The sequence below is a fragment of the Zalophus californianus genome, chromosome 9 (genome assembly GCF_009762305.2).
Source record: "Zalophus californianus isolate mZalCal1 chromosome 9, mZalCal1.pri.v2, whole genome shotgun sequence".
NCBI lineage: Eukaryota > Metazoa > Chordata > Mammalia > Carnivora > Otariidae > Zalophus > Zalophus californianus.
The window spans coordinates 31,654,519-31,682,192 of NC_045603.1; the positions used below are offsets into that span (position 1 = coordinate 31,654,519).

Here is a 27,674-nt window from a genome sequence, read left to right on the forward strand (position 1 = left end):
AGATTCATAAATAAGAAATGGTTTTGGCATATTTTGTTATTATGCCTGTCAGTGGAGGAGTAAAATGCCTAAATGTGAATTTTATTTAAAAGGTAGTTTTTTTTTTACTACGATTTTATTATTTTGCTTCACATTTTTTCAATATAATCTAAATATATTAGGCTATAGAATCAAAGAATGCAGAAGGAATCTTTGATGCCAATCTGCATTTGAAAGCCCAAGTTGATCAGCTTACTGGAAGGAATGAAGAATTAAGACAGGAGCTCAGGGAATCTCGGAAGGAGGCAATCAATTATTCTCAGCAGTTGGCAAAAGCAAATTTAAAGGTGAGAATATTATTAAATAATAGAAAATGCTAAGCATTATGAGCAGAGTATTAGTATGAAACTTTTAATTTTTTCTAAAAGACTGAGAAAATGCTTCTTGAATTAATTCAACATTAAGAAAACTCCTTTTTGGGGCGCCTGGGTGGCTCAGTTGGTTGGGCGACTGCCTTCGGCTCAGGTCATGATCCTGGAGTCCCGGGATCGAGTCCCGCATCGGGCTCCCTGCTCAGCGGGGAGTCTGCTTCTCCCTCTGACCCTCCCCTCCTCATGTGCTCTCTATCTCATTCTCTCTCTCAAATAAATAAATAAAATCTTTAAAAAAAAAAAAAAGAAAACTCCTTTTTGGATTTTTCTTAAATAAGCGGGAAATAAGTACCTTTTATAACATAAAAGAATACAAAAATTCTAAGTTTATATGTAGGTATTTCTAAATAGAATTTCACGTATGGTTTAATTAATTCCTGGTAGGGCATTCATACATTTACTTTTTAAAAACATTCAGTAGGAAGAAAAAGTTACCTGCTTTTAAATTTGTCTTTGGTTGTAAGAGATTTGACTCCCATTTCTGAACTATTTGTTTCCAGGTAGATCATCTTGAAAAAGAGACCATTCTTTTACGGCAATCAGAAGGATCAAATGTTGTTTTTAAAGGAGTGGATTTACCTGATGGGATAGCACCATCTAGTGCCAATATTATTAATTCTCAAAATGAGTATTTAATACATATCTTACAGGTAGTAAAAATTTTGCATGTGAATAACAAAAGTAATTGGTAGTATGTTTTTTAATTTAGTCTTCATATATTCCTTTGAGTATTCCTTAGAATATTATCATTGAGATATATTTTTATTGGATTTTGATATTAAATGAAATATTACGAATAAAAGCAATTTATTCCATTCATCTGTATAAGAAGCATGCTGACATATCTTGTGCATATATGTGTCAGGAAACATATAATTAACAGGTAGAATAACATGCAGCTAAGGTGGTAATGTATAAATAGGGGAGCACTTATATTTAGTGTTGGTTGGAAAAGCAATTCAAGTGAATAAAGTCTGATACAATTTTTAGTGAAATGATTAAAATTGTTCCTTTTTTTGTTTTAACTACAAGAAAAAGTTTTTAAATCAAATTGTCTTTAATGTATTTCTTCCCTTTAAACTTGTGTTAATCAATTAGTGAATTAGGGTAGTGTTTTCCCTGTGTTTGTCAGTTTTGCTGCCTATACTGTGGTCATTATGAATGGCCTAATGAGAGATACTTTTTATTATTTCCCTTGAAGTATGAATGCCCATAGCATTACATTCATTTGAAATATAATTACAAAAATGTGTTTGGAATCAATGAAAATATGTTTTTGATTATAAGCACTACTGTCTCCATCTCCTAGATGATCCCTTTGTGAATATACTTGAGTTATGATTATTAAATACTTGTATTTGAAAATTACTTTAATCTTTTTTTAAATATTGGAATTTGTATGTTATCTAAGTTAGGGAGGAACAACCTTACCACTTGTTAAAATATTACTTTATAATTAATGTTATATCATTACGTTTAAATTTATAACTTTAGCACTCTTTATGACTTCTCTTATTCTTCTGTAGTATAGGGACACTGTCAACAAGTAATGGTAGTGTGTCATTGTCATGTTGCTTCAGACAATTTTTTTCATCTTTATATAAAAAATATATGAAAGGTGTTGTGGTAGATTAAAGAGCGCCAATTGGGAATCTGAAAACCTGTTCATAGCGGCAAAACACGTAGTTGGACTTCCAGTCCTAAGAGTGATAGATGTAGCCAAGGCCTTCAGAGCCACACAAGACCTAACTTCTTAAGTGTTGGATTTGCATGTATGTAAGGCACCTGGCACCAGGCTTGCCATATGTGCTCAGTAATGGCTACCAAGTGTAGTTTTAATGAGCTTTTTAATGTTGAGTTAATCTTTCTAAGTCTGTTTCTTTGTCTGTAAAATGAAGCCATTGGAAAGCATTGTTTGATTGGAGGCATGAACAGATATGTTCACAAAAGGGTATGTGAGGCTGAATGACTAGAGGATCTGATCATTTATATGGTTACTGAAACTATCAAATATGATACAGATAATTTTACCGGTTTTATAGTACTTCTCTTTATACATATTGCCTCCTTCCATATGCCTTAAACTAAGATGTTCCAGATATTATAGAAATTATCTGGGGCGCCTGGGTGGCTCAGTCGTTAAGCATCTGCCTTCAGCTCAGGTCACGATCCCAAGGTCCTGGGATCGAGCCCCGCATCGGGCTCCCTGCTCGGCGGGAAGCCTGCTTCTCCTCCCACTCCTCCTGCTTGTGTTCCCTCTCTCGCTGTGTCTCTCTCTGTCAAATAAATAAAAAAATCTTTAAAAAAAAAAAAGAAATTATCTGTGCTGCTATTGAATTTGGTAACTATATTCTCTTTTATATATTTTTCTATAATCTTGTCAGTATGAATTTATACTTTCCAATTTAAAATATATTCTGATTCTTTTTGCATTCTTATTTCTAAACCAATTTTTAGGAACTAGAATGTAAAGAAAATAAATTAAAGAATTTAGAAGATTCTCTTGAAGACTATAACAGAAAATTTGCAGTAATTCGTCATCAGCAAAGCTTATTATATAAGGAATATCTAAGGTATAAGTGTTAGCAAAACTTTATAATGTAATTGCAGCATATTCTTTTTAATGATGAAAGAAATGTGAGAAAATACTTAGATATTTTATTTTACCCTTCCCTTGTGCCTCTTCCCTTCTATTTTATGTCTTAGTTTCCTTACCTATAAATTTCTGAGATAGTAATGCCTTTTTCATAGGGTTGTTACAAAATCTAATTGAATTGTTATATGAAAATGCTCAGATATGAACATTTTGCATATGTCCTGGCACGTGAACATTTTGTAAATGTCAGCTGTTAGCATCATTCTTCATCATCCTTGTCATCATTATTGATATATTTTCATTGGTAACTAATGTTTCTCCTTATCTCTGCTATTTCATTTATATCAACCAAATAATTTTCTTAGAAGTCATTAGAATACCAGATCAAAGGTGATTTAAACATGAAGGGTAATTATTATGTGATCTAACAAGAAACCCGAAGGTAATTATAGGGTAGGCTGTGTTTAAGGGTTGTCATTATCTCCTTTTATGGTTTATAGAATAGATGCAGGAGTTCAAGGGAGAGGGAACCATGCACTGTAGAAGAGGTTTTTTTTTCCCCACACAACTTTTTATTTTTAGATTAAAAAAAATTTTCCAGAACCTTCTAGCAGAGCAGACTTTGACTTAGAGCACATTAGCCAGAATTGGGCTAATGAGTTGTCCAAGTCATATGTTCAAGTCTCAACCATTCAGTGGCAAAGAAAGTGATGCCACTTGTTTATGCCTGCCAGATTGCAGGTGACTGTAGAATGTCCCTCGGGTAAACAACAGTGTCTTACACACCTTTTAAGTCAAATGATTTCTACTGTTGTTTGTATTCTAAGTATTTTGCAACTGGTTAACCCTTAAGTTTTAAGAGTAGGGTCAAAATATTGAGAACTAATTTCCAGAATTAGTTTGGAGTGTTGACTATTTTCCTCTTTGTTTTCTATTAATAAAATGTTGTAAGATTCAGCTTCAGTTGTTTTATTGTAACAGTAGTAGAGTTGTGACTTAATGGAATAATGAAAGTAACTTGATAAAATAATTTCTTTACATGCATTTATTTAATAAAAATAGGACTTCCAGGCTAAATCCTTGTCGAATGGAATTCTGAGACATTCTGTTATCGGATACCAGTAGCTGTGATGCCTCTTGTTTTCCTGTAGTTAAATATTTTATTAGGTTTATTATTTTGTCATTTTTATTTTTTTTTAAGTGAAAAGGAGACCTGGAAAATAGAATCTGAAACAGTGAAAGAGGAAAAGAAAAAACTAGAGGATCAAATCCAACAAAACGCTATAAAAGTAAAAGAATATAATGTAAGTAAAACTCTTTTAAAATCAATGTACAATATCATACAAACTAAGATAGCCACATTCAACAAGTAATATAAATGTGTCTTTGTGCAGAATTTGCTTAGTGCTCTTCAGATGGATTCGGATGAAATGAAAAAAACACTTTCAGAAAATAGTAGAAAAATCACAGTCTTGCAAGTGAATGAAAAATCACTCATAAGACAGTATACTACTTTAGTAGAAATGGAGCGACAGCTTAGGAAAGAAAATGGGAAACAAAAGAATGAATTGATAGCAATGGAAGCTGAAGTTGGTGAAAAAATTGGACGTTTGCAACGATTTAAGGTACATCTGGTTTTTTTTTTGACTATAAAAACTTTCAAGTATGAGGAAGAGAAGATAGTATAATGAATAACCATCACCTGGATTAATAGTTAACATTTTTTTTTTAAAGATTTTATTTATTTGACAGAGACACAGTGAGAGAGGGAACACAAGCAGGGGGAGTGGGAGAGGGAGAAGCAGGCTTCCCGCGGAGCAGGGAGCCCAATGCGGGGCTCGATCCCAGGACCCTGGGATCATGACCTGAGCCGAAGGCAGACGCTTAACGACTGAGCCACCCAGGCGCCCCAGTAGTTAACATTTATTAACATTTTGCATTATTGCTTCATCTGTTCCTTGTAGGAATAAATTGCAGACATTTCTTCCCTGAATATTTTAGTTTGCATCTCTAAAAAACAAAGCCTTTTTTTTGTTTACATAACACAATAACTTTATCACATCTAACAAAATGGACAATAATTGCCTTAATTCTCTAATGTCTAGGCCATATTCACATTTCCTCAGTTGTTCCAGGATCCAGTGAAGGATCCTGCATTGTATTTGGATGTTACGTGTCATTAAGTCTTTAATATTCATAGAATCTCCTGTTTTGTTTTTTTTCCCCCTCTGAAAAATGTTGAAGATTTACCTGATTATTTTCTTCGTAATTTTGCTTATTCCTCTGTTCATTGTATTTGCTAAAAGCTTTGAAGCCTTGGATATGTCAGGTTAAACATTTTTGATTAGAATACTCCATCCATAATCCATTGTACTTTATAAGTTCTACTTTATGTTGCATCACTTCAAGAGATGGAATGTTTGGTAGTCCCATGTTTCATGCGTGATTATTGTCTTAAGAGGCAAACAGCCATGTATCTCTATTAGTAAGTGAGTTAACTGGTGATATTTTGGTACCATGCAAATAACCAGTTCTTTGCCAGTGCTCCTGATGGCATTAATAGCCACTAATGATTGTTGTTATCTGGCGCAGTTATTTCATTAGGAGTTGCAAAAATTATTTTCTAGTTATATTATGTTTTCTACATGTATTAGCTGATAGTCCTTTGTAAAATAAAGAGCTTTTCCTCATTAGCCCAACCTATTTGGTTATCTTGAAGTATAGTTCCTACTAGAAAGACAAGATAAAAGCTTCATTCTTCCTTTTTAATGACTAGTCCTCAGAAATCAGAGTTGGTATACTCTTGCTTCTACCTCCCCAGCTTTCTCTTCTTTCAGTATCATTATAGACTCACACACTTAGTCATTGTTTGTTAGTCTTAATTTTGGCCAGTGGGAGCCCTTTAAAGCCGGCTCTTGATTCCTTTTGACAATAATCCAGTAGTCTTTGAACCAGGCTTCAAATGTTGGTTTGTTTTCTGGCACAACAAGATGTTCAAGATTTTCCTTATATACTTTTATCCAGGTTTGGAATATACCATTACTCTAAAGAACCCTGGTTCTTTTTAGTGGGAAAGGCATTTAGATACCAAAACTGGTCACTAGAGATTACTCTTCTTGAAGTTTCATTGCTACTGGTCCCTTTCAGTGGACAAATTAGGAAAATATGTGTATATTAAAACCATGAGTTAATATTGTTATCTCCAGTTCAGATTTAATATAATGGGGTTAGGAAATGGTATGGAGTTGTTACTGGCCTTTGATTTTGTACTTGTATTTCCTTTTTCTTACATGGAAATCTGTTATTAACATTAAAATAATTGCTCTATCCTGTAATATTCACACATTAATTTGAAGATAATCTTGCATTGGTATTAACAACAGCAGCAATGCTACCAGATTTAGTTTAAAATTTCTTTATAGTTCTTATTTTCTTTAGAATATCGTTCGATAGGATGTATAGTCAAGGTAATATATTTCTACAGTAACTTGAAATAATTTTCTTTGTGTGGTTATGCTATAAATTTGACATATAGTTAGGCTCATTTGTTTTGCATTTGTCTTCAAACTCAGAGGTTAGTTTTCTTTTTTTAAATTGATTTGAATATATAAAACATTTGCATGTTTCAAACATATAGTCAGAGAAATCTTACTTCTTTTCCTATACTTTGACTCCATTCTGCCCTACCTGCTATAGGTAACTGATTATCCTTTTAATGATTCTTTTTGAAGATATTAACAGACACAGGACGTTGCATGCTGTGTGTACTTTTACACCTTGCCTTACATCTTGTTTTATGTAGCTTATTCTAAGCATGTACATGTTCAGTTTACATGTCCAAATTTACATAAGATCATATAAACACAAAAGAATTCAAAGTAGAATTAAAATGAAGTTGAGTTCCTTACTATTCGCTTTTAATAATAGGTGAAATTGTCATGCTAACAAACTTATTTTCAATGTGATCTTAAAGCTGAACGCTGATGCAAAAAGGAACTTGTTAAATAATGAAAGCTATTTTTCTTTGGACATGTAATAAGGGAATTTTGAGTCTTAAGAAATGTTCTTTTTTTATTTTTGTGTTTTTCTTGGAGTTTTGCACATATAGCGAGTGTGTGAGAAGGGAAAACAGAACCAGAATACTCTTCTCCTCAACCTGCTTGTTCAGCCTGAATTTGGGGGCTGGTGCCTGACAGTTGGGAAGCCAAAAATTGGGTATTTTTAGGGGATTGGAAATGGGAAGCTCTTCCCCATCCAAAGAAAGTGTGAAACCAAATTCCAAGGGTAGGGTAGAATAATATGTACTTACTTGGATGGAAAAGAGAAGCTGTCAAAATGAGATGTGAAGCACTATTACAAATATTTTTCCCTCATTACTGTACTTAAGAAGAAATTTTAACCGTAAATTCTTTATCTTCCTCACTTTATAAATTTGGTTATTCGTTGCACTACTTCATCAATGTACCTAGAGAGAAATAAAAGTTCAGATATTTCTTCTTAGTGTTAATACAGTATCTTTGAGCAGTGACTTTTTATAGTTGTACAGCTGATGAGTAGAACATGAAACAAGTAACTTAAAGTCTTTCATATTGAGATAGCTATGATTGAGAGAAATTTTTTTTTCATCAAGTATTGTTTCCTTCGTGTGAACCACAGGTTTTCTCTTCTTACAAAGCTACTCTGTGTAACTGTAATAAGCGGAAATGGCTAAATCGTAATGTGGTGATGCTAATTTTGCCATTCAGCTAACTAAAGGCAAATTTTTTTTAATCTTATGAAATTTAGAAAAGTCATCCAGAGATACATTCTAAGTGATACATTTTCTTGCTGCTGTGTAGTGTGCTTTTTTTTTTTGTAGTGTGCTTTTCTGAAATTAATTAAATTTCATTTTACTGTGATAGCCATGAAAGGATTCCCTTCATTTTTATTTTTATTATTTAAAATTTCTAAATATTTCTTATATAAAGAAATTAATAATTATTGTAATATTTTTTAATACATGAAAAATCTTTTTTTTAAAAAAATGATTGTAAAATAGGGGCGCCTGGGTAGCTGAGTCGTTAAGCGTCTGCCTTCGGCTCAGGTCATGATCCCAGGGTCCTGGGATCAAGCCCCGCATCGGGCTCCCTGCTCGGTGGGAAGCCTGCTTCTCCCTCTCCCACTCCCCCTGCATGTGTTCCCTCTCTCGCTGTCTCTGTCTGTCAAATGAATAAATCTTTAAAAAAAAAATGATTCTAAAATCTGTTTTGCTTTTTGCTGTATTATCTTATGCTTCACCAGAAAAAAATACACCACTTAACTCAGTGTATCCTTGTTTACATAGGAAATGGCCACTTTCAAGATTGCAGCTCTCCAAAAAGTTATAGATAATAGTGTTTCTTTGTCTGAACTAGAATTGGCCAATAAACAATACAATGAGTTGACTGCAAAGTACAGGGACATCTTGCAAAAAGATAATATACTGGTTCAAAGAACAAATAAGTTGGAACACTTAGAGGTAAGTTTATGTGGTCCCTGAACCTTGTAATGTTAGCTGTTTTTCTTGGGAGATACCGGTAGGTGCAGAATGATTTCCAGATGACTTCATCCTGTCATCCTCCCTTAGTCCACTTGCATAATTTTATTAAATCAAGCCTCTTTTCCCCAGGCGCTTAAAAAAGAAAAAGGGGCATGAATCAGATAGGGAATATAACCAAAAGAGGAAGCATCATTAAGTACCCATCCCTTTCTCTTCCCCCTGAACCCAGTGCAAATATTTTTCTTATAGTCCTTGGCTTATTATGTTTCTTGGAATGATATATCCAAGAATGGCTCTTCCTGGACCATGGATGAGCTCTGGAAATTCCTATCCTTTCTTATTGTACAGATAAGAAAAAGTAGGATAAAGTATCATAAGTTGCATTAAAAAAATATGTGAATATGGCCCAGAACCCTCTGTAGTTCTCTTTTAGCCACTTGACTTCCATATCTTTAACAGTAGGCAAAACCAACTCCTGATTTGTTCATCTTCCTCTTCAAAAATAGGGGCTTATGTCTTTTGACTTACTCTCTTGTGATCCTCTCCCAGGACAGGAATGAGGTCTAATTTTGAGGCTTCATAGGTTGTACTTGTGTAGAGGGACACAATCAATAGTACACCCAAATGTCATTTTAAATAGCTTTGAATGACTCCTACAAAATTATCTGATTTATTTATTAATACTAACTATAAGTAATCATGATCAGTTTCCTTTTTACTGTTTTTTGCTAAAGAGAGATGATTATGTTAATTTTTATAGAAAATTTTGAATATTTAGGTGTGGTAATAATTTATTTTACTTTTTCCCCATCTTTCATGTTCTGTGCCCTCTTCCTCTGAAGCATGTGAAAATCCTATGTAAGAGATGTGTTATGTAGATAACATAGCAATAAGTAATTTTTAACTTTTATTTATCTACTTTTCCAAAGAATATTTTTCATCTTTCCTTAAAATTTAAAAAAATTTGCATTTGAATTATATCCCTTCTTTTCCTTCCCGCATCTCAATTATAATTCTGAATATATATTTATCCCTGTTGGTAGTGTCTTCATTTTATTCTTTATTATGTGTATTGTGGTAGCCATTACTCCTATCCCTATCTCCTGTATTACCTCCTCCTTACTGCCACTACAGTGATTATTCTAAACATGAACCTGACCATGTGATGCCCTGCTTCAAACCTATCAACAGCTGCTAGTCACTTAAAGAATAAAAGTCAAATTCCTTTCATGATTAGCCCCCACTTACCTCATGTCATCTCCTGTGATGCTGTAAGTACTCTTACAAGTTATGTTTTTGACACTGAACTGCTAGTTTTCTGGAACACAGTGTTTTTTCCTATATATGTTCCTTTGTACCTGCTGTTTCCTTATCTAGAAAGCTCTCCCTGCCACCCCAGCTTATGTGCTCAGTGAATTTCTGTTCAGGCTTAAAACTTCATTCAGACATTTTTTTTTTCAGAAGCATCTTTATAGAACAAAGCCCCTCTGTTTATATTAGTTCTCTGTCTTGTACCTAGTTCTGGTATTTATATCACATCATACTATGAGTGTTGATATGTCTGCATCCCCGACTGGAATATAAGCTTCTTGATGTCAGAAACTCTACGTAATTCATTTTTGTGTGTTTAGTGCGTCCTGTTTGGCACACAGTTAAAGCTAATAAATGTTGACCTTGAGAGAGTGATAAATGGTGTAGAGCCATGGTGCAAAGGTCATCACATGTGGTGATTAGGTCTTGACAGTAAAGGTGATGAAAATCAAATTTCAGAATATAAAGAGAGTGGGTGATAAGAAAATGCAAAACCCAAATGGCTGATAAGGCAATAGAAAAACTAGAGATTTGATGACAGAAGAAAAAGGAAATAGATATGGGCAGAGGTAGAATCGAGAGGAAGATTTGTTTTATCAACTTTTTTCTTTTTTTTTCTTTTTTAAAGATTTTACTTACGTGAGGGAGAATGAGAGAGAGAGGGCACATGAGAGGGGGGAGGGTCAGAGGAAGAAGCAGACTCCCTGCTGAGCAGGGAGCCCGATGCGGAACTCGATCCCGGGACTCCAGGATCATGACCTGAGCCAAAGGCAGTCGCCCAACCAACTGAGCCACCCAGGGGCCTCAACTCTTTTTCTTTTAAATAAAGGAGACCAATGAAGTTTGAGGGAAGAGGGAAAGAAAATTTTTTTTTTCTTTTATTTTATCATGTTAGTCACCATACAATACATCACCAGTTAGGAAAGAAGATTTAGAGCGAATAGGGAGAGAATGATTGAAGATTGGCGAGGAGGATGGTAAGAGCGTGCGTGCGCTGCCAAGGCCGGGGTGGGGGTGAGAATAGGATCTGGAACAAGACCAAAGTTCTCCTTGGAAGTCAGGATTTAAGAGAAAAAAAGGGGTAGAAAGATGTTTAAAACACTCTAATCCCTCTTTTGTTGTTTTCCTATGTATTTACACTACCTAGAACCTAGGTTGTAATTGTGCCTGTTACCAGAAAGTCATGTTTTATTCCCTTAGCTTGCTTTTCTTTTTGTTATAAAATATCCTTTAAAGAAAACCTCATTATCCTGTTTTATCATTCTTCATAACACATATTACCTGACACTATTATATATTGGCTTCTTTTCCAACTACCCCCCCCCAAAAAAACACAATAGAAGTTCTAGGATAGAATTTATTTATCATTAAAGGTCCAGGGCTTAGAATACCTGACATACAGTAAGCATTCTATTTGTTAAAACAAAGAATAAATGAGCATATTAAATTTATGTGGCAACTCCTACATTTATATGTCCAGTCTGACTTCTCAGGGCTGTAATGGAATTACCTACTTTACAACTCCTGTTTCAGGGGGATCTCAAATGTAACTTATCCAAAATAATCTCCTGATGTCTGTTCTTCTCATAGTCTTTTCTGTTTCAATATGCACTAATGTTACCTACTCAGGGAAGGCAGATACCTTAGAGTTGCTTTCTGGTCGTTCCTCTCCCCTGTCATTTTTATTTCCTGAATATAATTCATTCACATGTGTCCTCTTTTCTCCATCTTCACTGCTAGGATCCTATTCATTGGGACTTTACAATATCTTCCTAATTTCTGATTTTCCTGAGTACCCCTTTATTTATTCTCTACATTGCCTTCAGAATGATTGTTTAAAACTTCCTCCTTGAAATCTTTATGGTTTCTTATTATATATTAAGTTAAATTCCAGTTCCTTATCTTGACATACCATGCCTGGCCCGGTGTGGCTCTGTTCTCGCTCCCACTTTACCTCATAGCACTCTTCGCTGTTATCTTGGCTGACTGTGCTCAAGTCCTCTAACGCCTCAAACTCAGGCCTGCATCAGAGTATCCGGGTTTGTCCATACATCAGCCCTTCCCCTGGCTGGTTTCTTCTCAAGACTGTCTCCTTCTAATACCTTTGTTTTCAGCTTAAATACCACCTCTTCAGGAGTTAATACCTTCTTTAACCACTTTATCTTGACTTGACTCCTTTTGTTTTTCTCTGAATCCATACTTTGTATCTTTCTAGATGTTTACATTAATAATTATTTTGTTTGCTTACCTGTTCACTGTCTGCTGCCTTCCACACCCTCCCCGACTCCTGCCATACACACATACCCACAGACACCAAATGGTGAGGCCTGTTAAGGCTAGAATATTGTGTTTCTTTTCACCATGGACATGCAGCACCTCACTGATAGCATGCTAGGGATGCTCAGTAACTATATGTGTGAAACAGGGAAGTGAGCAATCTTCATTGTTAACGGTTGTGAAATTCTAAGTATTCTAGCTTGGCCAAAATGCACATGGCAGAAGCTAATGCTGAGAAGCCACAGATCAGATACACGAGATTTTGATGATTACTTTAAAATAATATTTTCTATATGTATGTGTGTATCTCTCTCTCTCTCTCTGTGTGTGTGTGTGTATGTATATGTATGTATTACATGTAGGGGAGCTCCTAATTTTGTTTAAAAAAAACTAGATTGTGAGTTTTAGGAAATATTATATAAAGTTAAGGCAATATCACTGCTGTGGTATTAGCCTGAATTACAATGTAGTTTCTCAGTGATGTGTCTGTTTTATTCAGTGTGAAAATGCATCCCTAAAAGAACAAATGGAATCTATAAATAAAGAACTGGAGATTACCAAGGAAAAACTTTACACTATCGAACAAGCCTGGGAGCAAGAAACTAAATTAGGTAGGTATTAAGACTCTGATAATATAAAGTGATGAAGATCTAACAGTGAATATTTTTCATATATAGTTCCTTTTCTATATTAGGTGAAAAGGAAGTATTTTGATAAAAAACTCTGCCTAACAGTTAATTTAGCAGGCAGTTGATGAGTAATATCTTTTGCTAATCTCTACCAAAATTTGATTTTTAGTTATTTAATTAGATTTATTCCTAGTGAAATCATATATGTTAAAAATTATGACTAAGCATTAGCTATTTTGAACCATTTAACAGTCAAGACTGGTGATGATTTTTAAATACTATATTTTAGTGGTACTATTAGGAATTTTCCACCGTGTGTAAAGTTCTATTGGGAATGCATCATTTGATATATTTAAATGAAAAGGTCACCATAAAACATCAAAAAAATTTTGAAAAGAATTTATATAGCCCATAGTTTGACTATTATTATTTTTTGTATCACTTTATCCATGTTTACATGAGCACTGGGTATTGTGTGGAAGTGTTGAATTACTATATTGTACCCCTGAAACTAATATTACATTGTGTGTTAACTAACTGGAATTTAAATAAAAAATAAATAAATAAAATGTAAGTTTGATTCTAATGGAAAAAATATATACATTAACATTATATTATATTCACTTAGATGTCAAAATATTTGTTTTATTCATGATCTTATACATACAAATATTCATGCAATATCTTACTGTTTCAGTGATTATATCACTAGGTTTCCTTATTTTTGCTATTGCTTGTGGTGCTGCAGTGAACATCTTCAGGTATATCTAACAGAGATATTACTGTCTCACAGGATATTAAAATCTTTGTGCCTCCTGATAGGGTTTTTCATATTAGTTTTTCAAATGGTTATCCTGGTTTATGGTATTTAAATAATTTTTTATCTTACTGGCATTGTGCTTTATAATTTTCTAATAAATTTGCTCCTTTGGATAAAGTGTTTATGTTTGTTTTCTAGACCTTAGATCTCTAATACTATTCAGAGTTTCTGTTATAAAATACAGCTGTTTTTTTAAATTGGTAATTGGGACATGTAGTACTTCAGTGAAGACTAACTTTGGGCCTAACATTATCTAAAAGAAGCTACTTTCAGAAATGAAATTTTTAATTTATTAAGAGATTAAAAGTGAATTGACTTCCATGTAGCTTCTACATGAAAGAAGGTATCTTATATCCTAAGATATAAAAAAAAGAGTATTACATACAATTGTGGTAAGTTCTGTGTTCATTTCACCCTATCTCTCTTCAATTAAGTGCTAGATTCCCCATAGAAATTCCTAAATTTCTATGAGGAATAATTTTTATTATCATATGACTGATGAAGAATGTAAGTTCCAGAGAGATGAAATAGGATAGGCAGTATCCAAACAGGACTAGAGCTAAGACTGGAATCCAGGTCTGTCATAATAAGGCTCATGTGTTTTCCATGGAACCATGTTATTGCATCCTTGTCTATAATGGCTAAAATATTTGAGATATGATTTTGATAACAGCTTGAGATTGACTTAGTATTGTTGCATATAGGAAATGAATCAAACATGGATAAGGCAAAGAAATCAATAACCAACAGTGAAATTGTTTCTATTTCCAAAAAAATCACTATGCTGGAGATGAAGGAATTAAATGAAAGGCAGCGGGCTGAACACTCTCAAAAAATGTATGAACATGTAAGGACTTCATTAAAGCAAATGGAAGAACGTAATTTTGAATTGGAAACCAAATTTGCTGAGGTTTGATATAATTTTTATCATGCAATTAGAGTAAGAATTAGTCATGTTAGACATTGTATTTTGTGAGTGATTAGTTTGTATTTTTGAAGTAACGTAGTATAGTGCTTGTGCTTCATGTAATATATATATAAAAGAATAAAAGATGTATTTTTAAATCTGAAATGTTTAAAAAGAAAGCAGGTATTTCTGTGAATAAGTTCTTACTTCTCATCAGCATTACATTAGAGTTAATGCAAAAAGGTATTATCTGCTTAATAATGATGTTGCCTTCCACTACCATCCATTCATTTAACAAATATTTATTGAGTGCCTGTCATGTGCCGGACCACTGTATGGGGGCTGGTGTTAGGGCAGGAAACAAAATAGACAGTAATCTCTGCTCTCAGGACTTTACATTTTAATAGTAAATTTTAGACTTTTTTGATATAGTCAGAAATATTAAACTGGATGGCAATAAATATAGTTTGCAAATATTCAACAATGATGAAAAAAGAACTCTTGTAATGTTTACTTTGAGAATTTGTATATTTTTTTGAGACTTAGTATATATTTTAAACATAGGTCATTTTGTTTATTTTAACTGAGTCACTAAATATATATTAATAGGATTTTATTAACTCATTTGTATTTATTTATAGATGATATAATTGAAGTAAAGTATAACACATACACCACATTTCAAACAAATTTAAGAAAATCAGAGATTCAAATATTAGACTGTGAGTTGTCTAATATAAATGACTTTGGTGGGTTGGTATATAACCAGAGTTTTTATAATGTGTTCCTGACTCTTTCTCTTTACCCTGTTCAATTTATTCTTAAAATTTCATCACACCCAATTCAATATGGCTTGCCTAATGCCAAGTAAAGAGAACTGCGGTATGGTAAAAGCTAAATTGAAAGGGAAAACCTCACCAAAAACTGATATATCTGAACATTTTTTTGTTATTTTTTTCTTAGCTTACCAAAATCAATTTGGAAGCACAGAAGGTGGAACAGATGTTAAGAGATGAATTAGCTGATAGTGTGAGCAAGACAGTAAGTGATGCTGATAGGCAACGTATTCTAGAATTAGAGAAGAGTGAAATGGAACTAAAAGTTGAAGTATCAAAGTAAGTTCATCCAAACTTTTCAGTTATTAGGTGTGTCTACTCTAATTCATCTTTAAGAAACCTAATTACAGTGGTTGGGGTAAAACTCTTCGTGGAATTGATACTGGTCGTTTTTATTTTTCTTTTTTTATAAGAACAAGATTAAATAATATTAACAAGATTAGTTTTTAACAGGCATAGATAATAATATTGAAGAGGAAAAACTTCCCAAGATTCTTATTTTTCAGAGTCCAGGAATAGTATTGCAGAAAGCACGGAACTTGGAATTCAGACCCTATGCAGCCTAGTTCTTCCACATACTGATATTTTTTTGGAGGAAAGGGGGGTGGTCATTTAATTTATTTAAATTTAAGTTTCTTATATCTGATAAAGGGTTAGTATCCAAAGTATATAAAGAAATTATACAGCTCTACACCTAAAAAAAAAATCTGATTAAAAATGGTCAGAAGAAATTAACAGGCATTTCTCTAAAGAAGACATCCAGATGGCCAGCAGACACATGAAAAGATGCTCAGCATCACTCATCATCAAGGAAATGCAAAGCAAAACTACAATGAGATATCACTTAAGACCTGTTAGAATCCTAACTCAAAAACACAAAAAACAAGTATTGGCGAGGATGTGGAGAAAAAGGAACCCTCTTGCCCTGTTGGTGGGAATGCAGACTGGTGGAAAACAGTATGGAGGGTCCTCAAAAAGTTAAAAATAGAACTACTGTATGATTCAGTAATAGCACTACTAGGTATTTAATCCAAAAATACAAAAACACTAATTCAGAGGGATACATGCACCTCCATGTTTATAGCAGCATTATTTACAATAGCCAAATTATGGAAGCAGCCCAGTGTCCATTGATAGATGAATGGTTAAAGGAGTGGTATGTGGAATAATATTGCAGTATTCCAATTATTGGAATATTATTCAGCCATAAAAGATTGAAATCTTGCCATTTGCAACAACATGGATGGAACTAGAAAGTATAATGCCAAGTGAAATAAGTCAGTCACAAAAAGACAAATACCACATGATTTCAGTCATGTGTGGAACTTAAGAAATGAAACAAATGAGCAAAGGAAGAAAAAAAAGAGAAAGACAAACCCAGAAACAGACTTAACTCTAGAGAACAGCTGATGGTTACCAGAGAGTAGTTGTGGGGGGCGGGGATTGGGTTAAATAAGTGATGGGGATTAAGGAGTGCACTTGGGATGAGCACTAGGTGATGTATGGAAGTGTTCAGTCATTATATTGTACACCTGAAACCAGGATAACACTGTATGTTAACTATACTGGAATAAAATACAATAAAATAAATATACTAAGAAATTGCCACAGCCACCCCAACTTTAAACGACCACTACCCTGATCAATCAGCAGCCATCAACATTAAAAGAAAACCCTCCACCAGCAAAAAGATGATGGCTTGTTGAAAGTTCAGATGATGGGTGGCATTTTTTAGCAGTAAGATATGTGTATATTTTTAAAATATTTATTTAGAGACAGAGTACGAGCAGGGGAGGGACAGATGGAGGGGGACAGAGAGAATCTCAAGCAGACCCCACACTGATTGCGGAGCCCGATGTGGGGTCGATCTTAGGACCCTAAGATCGTGACCTGAGCTGAGATCAAGAGTCAGACGTTTACCCAACTGAGCCACCCAGGTGCCCCAGCAATAGAATATTTTTTAATTAAAAAAAATAGAATAAATTTTAGTTTCTTCATTTTTTAAGGCAGTACTACTATTTATCTCTTCTACTTGTTCTATAAGATTGCTATAAAAATATGAAAAATTCGGATTTTGCTTCAATTTACATTTATTGAGTACTATGTACTGTGCTAGGTATTAAACTGATACTAACTCACATAATTAATAACCCTAAAGTAACATTGTGATTTTTATTTTACATGTGGAAATAATCTATTCACTTGGAATGCAAAATATATATATGTAAGAAATAAATACTGTGTGCCAAGTAGATGCTTTGTACTCATTCTGGATAATTTTTGTCAATTCAGTAGAAAGGTAATAGGAGCCATAAGTTGATTTCTCAAAGACAAATAATTATTTATGAAAAGGGTTTTTTGGCTTGCCCATCATAAAGTTGTTTTTTGGAGCCTTGATAGCCCTTTGGGAGTATCTGTTATTCTCAGCCCATTTCACTATGAAGGACTCCTTTGGTATTCTTCCTCTTAACCTCATAGACCTCACCTTTTGAAATAAACTCATTTATAATTATTCATTTTATTATATTTTAATTTTTAAAACTTATGTAACTGGCAATGAGACTTTCTAATCAATGTGAGGAAACCTGACTTATCACAGTAAACTAAAATTATTCTTGCCCAAAGTAAAATACATCTTACTTTCCCTCTGTGCTCTTATAATAGTAGTCTTGTAGGAAATTTAATAATTTACTATCAAGCTTCCCCCATTTTAATTGTAGTAAGCATATAGTCTTTCTTTTTCACATTTTTTTAAAAGATTTTATTTATTTGAAAGAAAGATCACAAATGGTGGGGAGGGGCAGAGAGAGAAGCAGACTCCCTGCTGAATGGGGGGGGGCTGATTTGGGGCTGGATCCTGGGCAGGACCCCAAGATCATGACCTGAACCAAAGGCAGACAGTTAACTGATTGAGCCACCCAAGTGCCCCTCTTTTTCAAGTTTCTGATAGCTTGTAAATTAAAACATATATTAATCCACCTAGGGAACCTAGGAATTTTAAATTTCTGTATTCTTAACTGTACAATTATGTCACATAAACCTACTTCATACCTTATTCTAGCTCTGCCAAACTAGGATAATAAGTATCTTATGAAGAAAGTGTGGGAGAGGAGTTCTATGGCCATATAGATTTGGAAAATGCTATAGATGTATAGTTTGAGATAATTTACTTTAAAACTTCTCAGAACATTTCATACAATACTATGTATTATGAATTTTCAAGGGGGAGGGATGTTGGGAATGTTTTTTTAACAGAACACATGTTAACCTCTCATGGAATTATATTTCATGAAACAGTTGAGGAAATTTTGCTTTAGTATTTGATACTAAGATGCTGGAAATTAGCAGCTTTTCCAGGAGTCTAGAAATCGGAAATACTGGTATTTACTTAGAAAATATACCTGATTGTTCCTGAAGTATCTTTCACTTCCTAGACTGAGAGAGATTTCTGATATTGCCAAAAGACAAGTTGAAATTTTGAATGCACAGCAACAGTCCAGGGAAAAGGAAGTAGAGTCTGTCAGAATGCAACTGTTAGACTATCAGGTAGGTACAGTATTGGGTCTTCTAAATAGATTTTTTCCTTTTTCCTAAATTCACATCAGATGTTGGGTCATTTTACAGTTTTAATCAGAGAACATATCAAAGAGAAGCTCTTATTCTTGTTAATTGTAACCTGATTAGAAAAACTCTTTAATTTGAATTACCATTCATGATACAGAAAAGCATTTAAATACCTACAAATACATTGTGCTGGCCGCTAATCAAAGTTAAGACCTGAGAAGAAATAGTTAGGTTAGTCTTTAATAACAATATTTTCTCTTGTATTAATATGTAGCCTTTCACACACATATTCTACCATTATAAATTTTTTTAGGATAAAAAAAATTGTCCACATTAGTGTTATACCAATATTTTTATTTATGTATGGAAGTTGAAAAAAACAGTAATATGCCAACTTTTATTTAAAGTTAGATGCCAGATTTGGATTTTAAATATGTTTGATTCTAGGTTTTTTTTCTTTAACAAGTTTTGATAATTAAATTTAATTTAATTAAAGCTAGGCTAGATTTTTATAGGATCTCATGTACCACACTTTTTAAAATTTTATCTAGTCATCTGTGTTTTTAAATCCATAAGTGTCATTAGAAAAACTTGAAACTATAAATATATACTTTTTTATGTTAGGCGCAGTCTGATGAAAAGGCACTGATTGCCAAGTTGCACCAACACATCATCTCCCTTCAAATTAGTGAGGCTACTGCTCTTGGTAATTTGGAGTCAGTTACATCTAAACTACAGAAGACAGAGGCCCGTAATTTGCGCTTAGAGCAGAAACTTGATGAAAAAGAACAGGTTCTCTATTATGCCCGTTTGGAGGGGAGAAACAGAGCAAAACATCTGCGCCAAACAATTCAGTCTCTACGACGACAGTTTAGTGGAGCTTTACCCTTGGCACAACAGGAAAAGTTCTCTAAAACAATGATTCAATTACAAAACGACAAACTGAAGATATTGCAAGAGATGAAAAATTCTCAACAAGAGCATAGAAATATGGAAAACAAAACAATGGAAATGGAATTAAAGTTAAAGGGGCTGGAAGAGTTAATAAGCACTCTAAAGGATGCCAGGGGAGCCCAAAAGGTAAAACATGGACTTTCAGTTCAGTGTTTCCAAAAGAGTTACATAGTAATTTTAAGTTCTTAATATGTAGCTATCTGAAAAATGCTTACTATATGACCAAAATTCCAATTATAAGTTATTATTGTAGATTTTATAAGTTAAGAGTTTTGGCTTTTTAAATGTCTGTTTGTAAAAGTAAAATGAGACTCTTCTAAACAGCGGTTTTGGTAGAAAGGCTTAGATTGTATACTATCAAAGAACTTTAAACACTCTAGAAAAGTTTATATTTATTAAATACTAATTTTAGTTATTTGTAAACATAGAAACATTTGAAGAATGTTATATTAAGATCACACATATTTTTTAGAAGAGTATGAAAATTCTAAAGAACTTTGTCCCTCAACAAAGGATAATTTTTACCTTATTATAGAATATAAACTTCAATTAAAATTATTAGGATCAATGGAGAAATATTTATATAGGTAGTGTTTACATTTGTACATATTATTTGTAAATGTTTAGGTAATCAATTGGCATATGAAAATAGAAGAACTTCGTCTTCAAGAGCTTAAACTAAATCGAGAATTAGTCAAGGATAAAGAAGAAATAAAATATTTGAATAATATAATTTCTGAATATGAGCATACAATCAGCAGTCTGGAGGAGGAAATTGTGCAGCAGAACAAGGTTTCGCTTTATATTTATTTAGCTCTTTTGTTGCTAAACATAAGAATATTGCATGAGCAATTGCATTATTTTCTTAATTGAATGTAGCTCCTGTTATTTTTCTTATACTGTTTCTTATTTTCTAAGGTATTCAAAAAATTTGTATTTACTTATATTGTAATGGTAGTTTTATTTTTTTTAGTTTTATTTTTTTAAAGATTTTATTTATTTATTTGAGAGAGAGAGAGCAAGAAAGAGACCACAAGCACAGGGTTCGGGGTGGGGAGGGAGAAGCAGGCTTCCCACTGAGCAGGGAGCCCGATGCGGGGCTCTATCCCAGGACCTTGGGATCATGACCTGAGCTAAAGGCAGACTCTTACCAACTGAGCCACCCAGGCACCCCGTAATGGTAGTTTTAAACTTAAAAGGAACAACACATAAATTTAGTTGGTAAGTTAGTTTTTATTTCGATATTAGTTATTTGACTTTTCACAGTTAACGAATTTCAGCTGGCTCTCAACTGATGGCGTGTAGAAGGCAGCTTGGTAGAGTAAAGCACGTATACTTTAGAGACAGATGAAATTCACTAAGCTCATGCTTGCTTGCCTTAGAAATTATGTTGTTCCCTCCGCCTAAAGTGTTCTTAGCTCAGATCCTTGTATTGTTTATGCTTTCATTGCTTCCAAGTCTTAGCTCAAATGTCTTACCTTATCAGTGAGGCCTTCACTAGGCACCCAGTATACAACTGTAAATCCTACCATCAGGATTCCCTAAATAGGGATTCCTTTTTCTCCAGCACTCATCACCCTCTGACATATTTATTTATTGACTGTCTCTCCCTCACTAGTACATAAGTTTCATGGTGAAAGGGACTTGGTTTTGTTTACTGTTATGTTCACATTACCTCGATTAATGCTTAGCACGTAGTACATGTCACTAACTGTTATGGATGGATGGGTACATAGAGAGATTGAAATCCTGACTTCTCATCTTCTATCTCTGTGATCTTAGGCAAATTACTTACTTAAATCTCTCTGACTTTGCTTCCTTTTTCCATAAAATGAGAATATAGTGACCCCAAAGGGTTGTTTTGAGGATTAAATAAGAAAATGTATATAAACACTTTTGTTATATGCTTGGTGAGTGTCTCTGTGTTTCTGGTACAGTTTCATGAAGAAAGGCAGATGGCCTGGGACCAAAGAGAAGTTGAGCTGGAGCGTCAACTAGACATTTTGGACCATCAGCAAAATGAAATACTAAAAGCAGCACAAAAAGTATGAATGATTAATTCTGTTTGCTACTCTGTAGCATGACCTATGATGTTAACCAACAGAAATGTTTTCTAAAGTCAGATGGAATTTTAATTGATGTTATCTTCTTATATTTCAAATATAAATGGGGTTTAACTATGTCCTTGTCATACAGTTGTAATACTATTGTTCTTAATGATGTAACTGCTTTTTTTTTTTTTCAAAAAATGCTATTTCTTAATAGTTTGAAGAAGCTACAGGATCGATGCCAGATCCTAGTTTGCCCCTTCCAAATCAACTTGAGATTGCTCTAAGAAAAATTAAGGAGAATGTTCGAATAATCCTAGAAACACGGGCAACTTGTAAATCACTAGAAGAGGTAATTAGAAGGATTTGCATTTTTATTTGTGTGTTATTGGATATGTTTGTGGAATTTTCTAAATATTTTCTAACAGAGGTGAAGCATAGAATTATGAATCTGTTGCTAATTCCAATCTCCTTTTCTACTCTAATATTTTTAATAGCCAGTAAAGAACAGCAGATATGGCTAATTTGAATTTACTGCCCATTTAATCACTACTTATCACTTTTGGGCACACTGATCAGTAGTAATAAGCATTATTATACTTACATTATACTTACAGAAAATAATATAAAGATGATTTTCATTTTCATTTACATTTAAACACTATAAATGCATTTTAAAATTTTTAAGTAAAATTGTCCATTTTTAATCAATTGAGGAAACCTAAGATTTTTTTTCAGCAATTGTAAGATTTGACATTTATGTGAACTGCCACTGAGTTACTTGATTTAAAATATCTGCCTTAATCCTATTGAAGAGTAAACATTTTTCCTGTTTTATTTTAATAAACTACATATTTTATAATGGTGATTCATTGACTTAGGCCACTAAAGTTCCAATTTTTATATTCAGCTGACTTCTATGGACTACTCTTCTAGGGCTCTGATAGTCAATGGGTGGGCCAAAATAAAAGGAATGATTTATTACATTTCCTTTCTAAATCTAGTATCACCACACATTTCTAGTTCTAAAACTATAAGAGCTAAATAAAGTACCTTAATTAAATTTTATTTTCATCATAACAGTGAAGTTTATAACACATGCAATAGTCTTCTAAATAAATAAAACATGGGTGCAGATAACTGCTGTCACATGGAAATATAAGAAATATAACCTTATTAATATCAATATAGTATCGTCAATATAAGTATGATGTGAAAAATAAAATGAAACTCCTTTTTTTTGCTTATAATTAATCTGACCAAAATTCAGATGAAGCATTTTTAAAAGAAAAAATATACTTTAATAATTTTATTATAATTCGATCACTGCAGAAACTAAAAGAAAAAGAATCTGCTCTACGGTTAGCAGAGCAAAATATTCTGTCAAGAGACCAAGTAATCAATGAACTGAGGCTTCGATTGCCTGCCACTGCAGAACGTGAAAAGCTGATAGCTGAGCTAGGCAGAAAAGAGATAGAGCCAAAATCACATCACACACTGAAAATTGCTCAGCAGACCATTGCAAATATGCAAGCAAGGTTAAATCAAAAGGAAGAAGTGTTAAAGAAGTATCAACATCTTCTGGAAAAAGCCAGAGAGGTATGTTATTATATTATGCTATGCTGTTTTATTTATTACCATGTTTTTTAGTCAAATGCCAAATATTATTCTGTCCTGAATTGGTAATTCGTTTCTTGCTTTCAAATGATTCTATTTCAGAATTTTTCCTTTCACATGATTGGATTACAGATCTGTCAGTAAAACTGGCAGTTTGTATATGTCTGTCTTTCTCTCATGGACTAACTAAACCAGGAATAGCTGTCATGGTGCAACTGTTATGATTTTGAAAAATATCAGTTGAGTTTATAGGTAAAGATTGAGGCAACAAGTTAGAATGAAATCTATCACACTAGTAGTCATTGTCATTGTCATTGACAATCCAATTTGCTAGAACGTTGATGGGAAAATCTAATATTTAAAAAACTTACTAGAAACAAGTTAAAAGGTGATGGATACATATTATTCTAATATTAAGAATAAGTTGTGATTTAAGGCTGGATTTATCAGTTTGAACATGTACTAGGGGAATGCATACTGGTGTGTGTGTATGTGTATGCAGATATTGTTCCTTCCCTATCCCATAGGGATTTTGTAAGGTTAAAGTTAATAAAATATTTAAGATCTTTAGAATGTGAATTTACTTAAGTCATAATTTAAGATGCAGTTTTGATTTGCTATAAACAGGAGCAAAGAGAAATTGTTAAGAAGCATGAGGAAGACCTTCATATTCTTCATCATAAATTAGAACTACAGTCTGATAGTTCACTCAATAAATTCAAACAAACAGCTTGGGTAAGATTCTTTGTTCTATTTTTTAATGATTTTTGAGACCACATAATTGTAAATTTAACTCTCATGTTTTCTTTTGTTTTTTTTTTTTTGGAATAGAAGCCATTCTACCTTTGTTGTTAGAATAATCTTCTAAAAACACAGCTCTGATCATTTTTCTCCCTATATCCACATCTTTAGTAGCTCACTGCTGCCTACAAAATCATGTTTATATTCCTTAGCCATGTACTCAAAACCTTGCATGATGTGACCTCAGTCTTTCTTTTCAAGTTGTGTTCATTGTAAGTTTACCAATATCTAACCACTTTTCATGTTCTGAATTCAGTTCATACTTGCTTCCTTTAATCTTTGTCTTCTGTATGTGTGAAAGGGCCTATCTTTCATCTTCTAACATGCAAATCTTGGCATTCTTGAGCCTTACCTCATGAATTCAGTCAACATTTATTGATCATCCACTACACAGAGGTGCTTTGCTCAATGCTGGTAATACAAAGAATAGGATCTCTATTTCCTGTCTTGTCATTGGCTATTAAATATCATTAAATTTTAGATTAGATACTGTATTTTGATCATCTGAGGAGGCAAATTAAAATTATGGAATAAGTATGGTATTGAGTCATACATGCTCATGGCTAATTTATTCATTTTTCCTAGGATTTAATAAAACAATCCCCTACTCCAGTTCCAACCAACAAACATTTTATTCGTCTGGCTGAGATGGAACAGACAGTAGCAGAACAAGATGATTCTCTCTCCTCACTTTTGGTCAAACTAAAAAAAGTATCTCAAGATTTAGAGAGACAAAAAGAAATCACTGAATTAAAAATCAAAGAATTTGCAAATATCAAATTAAGGTAAGTTTTAGGAATGTATTATAAAAATAGGCAAATGGTAATAATGATGTCGTGAGGACAAATGTAAGCATTTGCTGCATCATGCACTGTTCTAAAAACTTTATGGATATTATCCCATTTTTATCCTCAGGACTATGACATAGTTTATTCTCCCCATTTTTCATATAGGAAGTAGGCCACAGGCATGCTCAGTAACATACCTTAAGAGGAGATGAAAAAGCCATGATTTGAATCTAGTCAGTCTGGCCCAAGAGCCAGCTCAAGATGCTTGTTCTAGAATCTCGTTTTTAACCTCTTTAATTAAAGCATCCTGTTTCATCATCTATAAAATGGAAATGACAGTAGTTACCCTGGCTCCTTTATGGAGGGCAAATGATACTGTATGTGAGAGTAATTTGAAAATTGTAAAGTAATATATAAATATAAAAACTTTTGTTTACATACCTGTAACAGTTTCTAGCACATAATAGAGGTTCAGTAAATACTTGAATGAAAAAATTATTCTGTTAATTAATCATAGTGACAGTAGATTCATTCTCTGTATTAGAGAGAGCAACTAAATATTGCTCAACCAATTTATCAGAATATAGATTTTAAACCTAAAATAGGTTTATAGTTCATGTATTTTGTATTCACTGTAGAACTGTTAGGAATGAGAGTGTCTGCATTGTGTGAGTGGAGGTCTCCATCCTGGGATTCCCCATGAGAAGATATTTGCACGGGGCGCCTGGGTGGCTCAGATGGTTAAGCGTCTGCCTTCGGCTCAGGTCATGATCCCAAAGTCCTGGGATCGGGTCCCGCATCGGGCTCCCTGCTCCTTGGGAGTCTGCTTCTCCCTCTGCCTCTCTCTCTCTCTCTTTCTGTCTCTCATGAATAAATAAATAAAATCTTTAAAAAAAAAAAAAAAAGAAGATATTTGCACGGGGATCAGCGCTTGAATAAAGACTGCCAGAAGGAAAGTAGCAAGCACAAAGCAGTTTATTAAAGTGAAAGTGGGAGAACGGGCGTGTTCCCCTAGGTTGTTTTGAAATGATATTATTGGGTTTCTCTGGGCTTGGAATTGCTGTGACATAAGCGGGGTGGTCTGTAATGGAGGCCACTTCCGGTCATTTGGGAAAACCCTGCAGGTTGGGAGGAGGAGTTTTTGACTCTACAAGGTTTGTACCAGAACCATCTTAGCAGTCCTTCTCAAGGGGGTTGGGGGGAAGCTGCGCCCACAGTGCAAATACATTATAGTGAGTCTAGGGGTTACTCTGGGAAGAGGTGGAAGGAGAGAGCACAGGTTCTGCACCTGTGGCTTGTGATCTGTCAGGCCCAAGGCCTTGGAAGCCACAAAGTCAGGATGTTGAGCTCCTGGGCTTATAATGTGTAACTTTTTTTGTTTTGCTTTGTTTTGTTTTGTTTTTTTATTATTATCACCATCCTTGCCCCAGCTCACATCTCTATTATTCCCCTTCAGGGACTTGGGACTCTATCTGAGGGCGTTCCTTCCACAGCTCTTGTCTGGCTACTACCTAACAGAGCTGTCTCTCTGGACCTCAGTTTCTTATCTGAAAAAAGGGGAAAGTTGAACTACTTGACTTTATAATTCCATTCCAGCTCTGAAGTTGTTAGTAGAACTTTTTATTCTTAACCTACTTATCCAATATATCTCTGATAAAATTAATACTTTTGCTTTATTAAGAAGGTACCACTTTAAGAAATTATTCTCTAAAAGAAAAGAGAATCAGCAATAGTATTTGGTATCTTTTCTTTTATTATTATTATTTTTGCACGTGCGCGTGAGAGAAAGTGCACCTGCACCCAAGCACGGGCAGGGTGGGGGGTGGGGTGGTAGGCAGCGGGAGAGAGAGAGAGAGAGAAGCTTAAGCAGGCTCCACGCCCAGCACAGAGCCTGATATGGGGCTCGATCTCATGACCCTGAGATCATGACCTGAGCCCAAATCAAGAATCCCATGCTTAACTGACTGAGCCACCCAGGCGCCCTATTTGGTATCTTTTCAATCTAATTTTCCCCATTGTATTAAATTTTATACATGAAATGTTATTTTTGGTGTAGTAAGTTTCTGTCATGTTTTGGTATATAAAATTGCTTGTGCTTTTGAATATAATTTCTGGGTGTAGAAAATAACCATCCTTTGAAATTACCTTGTATATATAAATTTTTGCCACATAAAATACTTGAGTCATTGTTTTCTACCTTATCATGTCATGCTCGCTAAAATTATACTTTTATTCTCAGTGTGCACATTGATACGTGTATTTTAATGTGCCTTAGGAAATCCTAGATCTGTGTGTTTTCTTTACTAAAACCTCCTATTTTCGTAATTTGATTATTTGAGGTAACCTCAGTTTTTGGTACAGCTTGCAGGAGACGTAGTATTTAAAGTGCAATTTTGTTCATTATATTGTCTAGAGCCACAAAATTACTTCATGTGATCGTTGTCAACAGTAGTAGACAAACTAAAAGGAAAAGTCTATTTTATGTTAAGTTTAAGAGTTAAATGATGTGAACAAAGAATTGTTCTTGTTTTGATTTGAATCAAGACTTAGGTTGTAAGGATACTTAGGACCAAACATTTGCTCTTTATAAAATTTGTA

At 33.8% G+C, this 27,674-nt stretch overlaps 2 protein-coding genes across 4 annotated transcripts in view; one reads left to right on the forward strand and one right to left on the reverse strand.

Annotated features, from left to right (window-relative positions):
- Positions 1 to 6,754, reverse strand: part of TMTC3 (transmembrane O-mannosyltransferase targeting cadherins 3) — an 87,995-nt gene extending 81,241 nt beyond the window's left edge. The window contains exon 1 of the mRNA XM_027593668.2: positions 5,257 to 6,754. The gene's annotated coding sequence lies outside the window, so the exon portion shown is untranslated. The remainder of the gene's footprint in view (positions 1 to 5,256) is intronic.
- The window catches only part of CEP290 (centrosomal protein 290), an 85,562-nt gene that overhangs the window by 29,361 nt on the left and 28,527 nt on the right, over positions 1 to 27,674 (forward strand). For all 3 annotated transcript variants that reach the window (XM_027593663.2, XM_027593664.2, XM_027593662.2), the window contains 17 exons: positions 162 to 326; positions 911 to 1,060; positions 2,868 to 2,983; positions 4,208 to 4,310; positions 4,401 to 4,631; positions 8,330 to 8,503; positions 12,612 to 12,723; positions 14,266 to 14,471; positions 15,432 to 15,583; positions 18,739 to 18,850; positions 19,493 to 19,948; positions 20,450 to 20,614; positions 21,760 to 21,867; positions 22,088 to 22,222; positions 23,203 to 23,469; positions 24,115 to 24,222; positions 24,874 to 25,073. In XM_027593663.2, the coding sequence (XP_027449464.1) occupies positions 162 to 326; positions 911 to 1,060; positions 2,868 to 2,983; positions 4,208 to 4,310; positions 4,401 to 4,631; positions 8,330 to 8,503; positions 12,612 to 12,723; positions 14,266 to 14,471; positions 15,432 to 15,583; positions 18,739 to 18,850; positions 19,493 to 19,948; positions 20,450 to 20,614; positions 21,760 to 21,867; positions 22,088 to 22,222; positions 23,203 to 23,469; positions 24,115 to 24,222; positions 24,874 to 25,073 (2,960 nt within the window). The remainder of the gene's footprint in view (positions 1 to 161; positions 327 to 910; positions 1,061 to 2,867; positions 2,984 to 4,207; positions 4,311 to 4,400; positions 4,632 to 8,329; positions 8,504 to 12,611; positions 12,724 to 14,265; positions 14,472 to 15,431; positions 15,584 to 18,738; positions 18,851 to 19,492; positions 19,949 to 20,449; positions 20,615 to 21,759; positions 21,868 to 22,087; positions 22,223 to 23,202; positions 23,470 to 24,114; positions 24,223 to 24,873; positions 25,074 to 27,674) is intronic.